A 6,719-nucleotide genomic window follows, 5' to 3' on the forward strand; every position below is an offset into this window, starting at 1 on the left:
GAGACCTTCTAGTTTAAATTAATGTTTGAAGTACCACCAATGGGTGGTTCCTTCCCAAGATTTTCAAGTGTATATGAAACTTACTACATATTTACTTATTGTATTATTTTGTACAGTTGTAAATTACAATAAATAAATAATTAAAAAAAAAAATTTATAAGAATGAAATATTAGCTTCAAATAAATAAAATCTTTTTAAATTCCCGGTTCTGATTTGTTTAATTAGATCCAGTGCCCTTTGCTGCAGTTTATAGAGCCCTAAATAACTGCTAAGTTTGGTGTAGATTGTTCATGTTGAAGTGAATTCAATATTTTTTTTTTCAAAAGAAATTAAAGGCTTCTTAAAATTTATTTTATCAAATTATTTTTAAAAAATCAACTAAATCGGAGCAGTATTAACAATGTTATAGCGAAGTTAGCTGTTATCATTTATGTTACTATAGTTACCGTCTTATCACTTCTTCTATAGTATATTTATTGATATCAAAGTTTCAATAGTGTTCAATTAATGTATCACTCACTCACTGTTGGGCGCTACAGTTCTAGTAGGACTTGGGCCTCTGCCACCATTCTTCCTCATGCGTCGCGGTCTTCAGCGAGACTTTTTCTTTTTTGGGTTTGTCCCTTTTCCCTTTTCCTCCTGGTGCACCATTAAGCATCCTTTTAGGCAGCCTTCAGGACTCCATCCTTTCCACATGTCCTTCTTAGCCTGCTCTTCCTAATAGCACAGAGGATATCAGGCTCTCCATGAAATTCTTTTAGTTCGTCACTGCTTCTGATTCTCCTCCTGTACTCCTCTTTAACGGATCCAAAGATCTTTCTCAGAACTCTTCTCTCCCAAACCAGTTGAGCTCTTCTATTTTCCTTGGTTAGAGTCCACGTCTCACTGTCATACATTACTACAGGCCTAATTATTGTTTTGTATAAAAAAAGCTTTGCTTTCCCGAAAGACTTTTGTATCGGAGAGCTTTATGCATGGCATTGAAACATCTGATTTCTGCTACCATTCTATCCTTAATTTCTACTTATAAATTATTGTTGTCTGTCACAACTCCTCCCAGAAATTAATGAATATACATCCTTACATAGCGAAGCATTGCCGGGTCTGTTTCCTATAAAAAATTGTATACATTCAAAATTGTGATTAATTTGAAATAGAATAATTATTTTGAAACATAATTAAAGAAGGGAATAATTGTCAAGAATGTCTAAAGAGTTCTATTAGGGCTCAATTTCAAAATCCACCATAAATTAGTTCATTATGATTATTTTCCTGTAAATAGTAATTATTATGATATTAGCCTAAATAATTATTATTACCTAATTTAAATTAGATAAACTGTATCTCAGGAACTATTAAAAATAAATAACTCTATTAGGGCTCAAATTAAAGCTAGTTAAATGCACTATTAATTAGTTGATAGCTTCTCACAACGTAGAATCTTTTAAATTTATTACAAATATGATTTAATAAATGGTAAACAAAAATTAATGTACACAAATCGAATCAGGTTACATTTAGACGTTTAGACTGCCCTCAACTAACACTTCACAATACCTCCTTACCCAAACAGAAACAGTTGCCTAAATCACAAGTATCACCAACTTTATTTACTTCGACTAATTATCATGAAAATGATACAATTACAGGAATGGTAATACTACCAAACGTTATCAAGTTAAATAATATACTAAAAGAAGTTTTTTCCTCTCATATCTCAACAAATAAATTCCTAAAAAATATGTTTCTTGCATAAATCCGAAATAATCACTATACCATTTAAAAAAAGAATAAATTACATTTTTAAAGATAATTAATTTATTGAAAGGGTTTATAGTTTCGATTAAAAGCCTTTAAAAATTGATTCGTTGTGCCCTGATGAACGAATAAGTTCTAATAATTATAAATCCCAGTGGAAAATTTTGGGTTTCGAAGACCACAAGGGCAAATAGGAAAATTTTATGCTCAGTCACTAAACTGATTTATTCAACTGAGTGGAGTTATCTTAAAAAATTAACAATATTTACGAAAACTAGAAAAACTTACCAGACATATCAAGAAAAATCTACAAAATAAATTAGTGTTAAATGAACTAATTATATTCTACTTCATGTTCTGAGAGTTATTTGTTCCAGTCAGTTTGAATACTAATTAATGAACGGTCATGAGGTTTGATGTTGGGCGGCATGAAGCATACTACTCTGACATTCCTTAACAGCCTAGTTTTGGCCATGAGAAATAACAAAGTAAAAAAAAAACAGAGCTCCTTCATCAAAGGCCCATTTTCACGTGGCATATATCTGTCGTACAAGTAAAATTACAACAGTGAGAAAATATGACAGTTCTTGTTTAGAAAATGATAGTGAATCTTTAAACTAGGTATCAGTATGACTAGGTGAAAAAATGATAAAATCTCATGATTAAAGACAATAAATAAATAAATATATTTTACTCAATAAATTATCAAGCCCTTAACTCGTAAAGTTCTTACAAATGCACAAATTCTTAAGAACCGCAAAAAATTCCATTTAAAGAAATCGAAATTCCACTTTAAATCGAAATTTTGACTTTATTTTGTTTATTTTTAATGACCCCTTTCAGAATGAAACATAAAGAACTGGCGTATGCCGACCACAAAGCGGTTCTAAGATACATGGAAAGACTCTTAAACGAGAAGCAAAGGAAATCAGCTTGCATAAAACAAAGAATATGATGTAAGCCGAAAAATCCACCCAAAAGACATGGTTTGAAATACCTCAGCTTCACAATAAAATGATTAAATTATCTGATACAGGCTTCTATCTGTCAAGAATACTGAAATCTATGAAAATCTCAAGCTAAGGGAGTACAATGATATTATGATAAACGGCTGCGAAATCTGGACTGTAACAGGCACCCTAGAAAGCAGAATCCAGAGATTTGAACAGAAAGTTCCCCGTACAATTACAGGTGAGATCTGGGATCAGAGCCTTAACGAATGGAGGAGAACTAGCAGTGAACCGCTTGAAGAGAGTCAGTCAATATCTCATGATAGGTAAGGAGATTAGGGTGGGCGGGATACGTGGCTAAAAGCCATCCATCAAGACGCCTCTACACAACAATGAATAGTAATTGTATAGTTGAAAAGAGACCACGTGGTAGGCCAAAAACGAGATGGATGAAGAACTGACAAAGATGCGAAAGAGGAACGCAGTAACCGAAGACAGGCAGACGTGAAAATGCTGATTCTGGGGGCCTAAGATCTACAAGGTCTATAGAGCCAATTAAATAAAAAAATTATAATCACCATCCTGGTCAATTCTGATATATGGGAGGGGGGATATATAGAGGTTACCACACTATTCTTACCATTGGGGAGGGGGTCAAGTTTTCATTTCATGGGACCGCCACATAAATAAAAGTTGAACCTCCAGGCTGCGAGGTTGTAACCATCACTAGGTTGCTAATTCACGCCTACACACTTGTACCCCCTGAAATTGACTACCGCTTATTTAATATTTTTCTAATTAGAAAACAAATATTGTTCAGTCCACGGGAGTATCATTCGTTTTGATGTTATATCGCTCGACTGTATATTGATAAGGACTAGAGAGGGCGCCATATGCCACTATGATATCCACTTAAACCCAGCACCAACTAGGGAGTGAGCGGAGAATTTGAAGCCAAGATGGCGAATGCCGGACTGGTCGCGTGCTGTTTAGTGTTCAGCGAGCGTCGACTTCTTTGTGGTACCAAGGCCAACTAAGTGATGTCTGGCTAAGAAGTCAGCACCGAGCGTGGTAGACACCGCAGCGTAGAGAATGGCCATAGTACAAGAGCCCAAGAGGATAAAAAAGGCAGTTATCTCACCCCAATTTTTGACAACTTTGATAAAAACTATGTATAATTACTAGTCAAAATTGATGAGTCTGCCAAGTATAGGTAGGGGGAATAAAAAATGGCGGCTGTTTGAAAGCGATAAAAAAATTTAATTTTTCATTCGGAGCTCTATATCTAAAAAAGTAGGAACAACACAAGAAAACCTAAGAGAACGTCATTTAAAGATGTGCAAATTTGCTAAAATATGAGCCCTAAAAGAGTTATTTACGTTAAATAGTTTTCGAGATATAGCTTTTTAAAAAGCAACATTTCTTAAAACTGTTGTATGGGACGTACTGAAAGATCAGTAGTTAGTGAATTTATTTTGAAAAATCTATATCTCAAAAACCATTTGACGTACAGACGTCTATTATCACTCAAATTTAATCTAGTTTAATGAGCTATAAAGTAGTTCATGATGTTTATCTTCGTAGGAGTAATATTTTTCATGAAATACGCTAATATAAATTGATTTATTGTTGTTCGGACAAATTTTTATTTGCTAAATTTATATTCATATGTGAATATCATAAAAACTACTATCCCTACGAAGATAAGTGTTATAAACTACTTTATAGTAAGTTTAATTTCCTTTATTTTGAGTGTTGGCAGACATATGTGCGTCTTGTGGATATAGAGATATATTAGTTCAAAAATCCAACATTTTATCCGAACAACTAGAAATTAACATATTGAGAGTTTATTTTGTCAAATATCTTAAAAACTACCAGTCCTACAAAGATAAACATTACTGTTTTATAGTAAATATAACTAGCTTTAATTTGAGCGCTGGGAGACATCAGTATGTCCTATGGTTTCTGAAATAAAGTTATTCATAAATTAAACTTATTTTCCGAACAACTAAAAATGACTTTATCTTAGCATATATCATGAAATATACTATTCATACGAAGGTAAAGTTCATAAACTTCTTTACAGTCCATTATACTAGCTTTAATTTGAGTGCAATTAGACCTCCAATTACATCTGTACGTCACATGTTCCTGAGATATAGATTTCTCAACATTAATTAACTAACTCCTTATCTTGCAGTAGATTTTTAAGAAATTTTGCTTTTTCAAAAGCTATATCTCGAGAACTATTGGACGTAAATAGCTCTATTAGGGCTAACATTTCAGCAAATTTACTCTTATTTAAATAATGTGATCTTAGTGTTTCTAGCGTTGTTGGTAGTTTTTAAGATATAGAGCTTCGAATGAAAATTGGTGTTTTTTTAAGGTTTTGAATCAGCCGCCATTTTGTATTCCCCCTAAGCTAAGCTAGTTAAATGTGCAATAATGTAGTTTATATTGTTTATCTTTGTATGAGTAGTAGTTTTTATGATATTTGACAAAATAAATTCACAAAATGTTAATTTCTAGTTGTTCGTATCAAATGTTGGATTTTGAAAAAATATATCTCTAGATCCATAAGACGTACATATGTCTGCCACCACTCAAAATAAAGTAAATTTAACTTACTATAAAGTAGTTTAGGACACTTATCTTCGTAGGGGTAGAAGTTTTTATGATATTCACGAATGAATATAAAATAAAATTTGTCCTATGAATATAAAATAAATCAATATATTTTAGCAAATTTCATGTAAACTATAACTCCTACGAATATAAACATCATAAACTATATTATAGATCATTAAACTAGCTTTAATTTGAGTGCTAATAGACATCTGTACGTCAAATGGTTTTTGAGATATAAATTTTTAAAAATAAATTCACTAACTACTGATCTTTCAGTGCATTCCATAAAACATTTCTATGAGTTATATCTCGGGAACTATTCAACGTAAATAGCTCTGTTAGGGCTAATATTTCAGCAAATTTACTCTTCTTTAAATAATGTGATCTTAGTTTTTCTAGCGTTGTTGGTAGTTTTTAAGATATAGAGCTCCGAATGAAAAATTAGTGTTTTTTTAAGGTTTTGAAACAGCCGCCATTTTGTAAATTAACCTATACTTTGCAGACTAATCAATTTTGACTAGTAATTATACCTAGTTTCCATTAAACAAATCAAAAATTGGGGTGAGATAACTGCCTTTCCTCTTGGTCTCTTGTACTACACCTTTCTTCGACCGAACCATGAACCTCTCAGAATGATGATCATCGACTCCTACTTTATTAATGGTTTCTGTCATTCACATCAGTACTAGATTCACTAACTTTTTTGGTATTCTCTGTTCAATTTGTTAATTCAATATCTTAAAAAATCAATAAGTACTTTTATTATTTATATGTACAACAAATATACGGGGAAAAAAAGAGGAGACGGAATCGATCACCCTACAGGAGTCGAAGCCAATTAATACCAAAAACATCGAGACAGATAAAGGTGCTGGATGCCCTGATTAATAATTTAGGTCAAAACAACGGATAATATTTGCTCTTCGTTAGGAATCTCAATATAACGATAAACCTTGAACATATTTAAGAAAAACAAACTAAAAAAGTATTTTCCGTTAATTATCATGAATATTTGATCTGTATAATCTGCAGGTAAACAAAGACTTAGCAATAATACTTATCAGAAATAATTTAATCTACAAATGAAATCCTTGAGGGATGAATCTAGTATTTTGTAGGTATCGAACAAATTATCGATATACATCGAAACGATAATTTTCAAACTTGTTTAAATAGTAACTCTATATATCGACAAAAAATATCTATATTTCGATATATCAGCCCTGATATTTTTATTTTCAGTAAATATATCGATATACAAGCAATAACAAGTTTTACTTGGTTGAATATCACAATTTTTTGCCGTATTTAAACTGATACTAGTCTGCAGGCCTCTTGATATTATATTGATTATATTATATTGATTTTAATATGCAGGC

The 6,719-nt window shown here is 31.9% G+C and overlaps 1 protein-coding gene across 3 annotated transcripts in view; it reads right to left on the reverse strand.

Moving 5' to 3' along the window:
• The window catches only part of LOC106692827 (solute carrier family 2, facilitated glucose transporter member 5), a 127,077-nt gene that overhangs the window by 56,525 nt on the left and 63,833 nt on the right, over positions 1-6,719 (reverse strand). The window contains exon 1 of one of the 3 annotated variants that reach the window (XM_014439022.3): positions 2,048-2,189. The exons of the other annotated variants lie outside the window; for them this stretch is intronic. Coding sequence (XP_014294508.1) covers positions 2,048-2,054 — 7 coding nt within the window. The 5' untranslated portion in view covers positions 2,055-2,189. Of the gene's footprint in view, positions 1-2,047; positions 2,190-6,719 lie in introns of those variants that run through there. 3 annotated transcript variants of the gene reach the window in all.

Source organism: Halyomorpha halys, unplaced genomic scaffold, assembly GCF_000696795.3.
Source record: "Halyomorpha halys isolate HHAL.00 unplaced genomic scaffold, Hhal_1.1 Scaffold73.1, whole genome shotgun sequence".
Classification (NCBI taxonomy): Eukaryota; Metazoa; Arthropoda; class Insecta; order Hemiptera; family Pentatomidae; genus Halyomorpha; species Halyomorpha halys.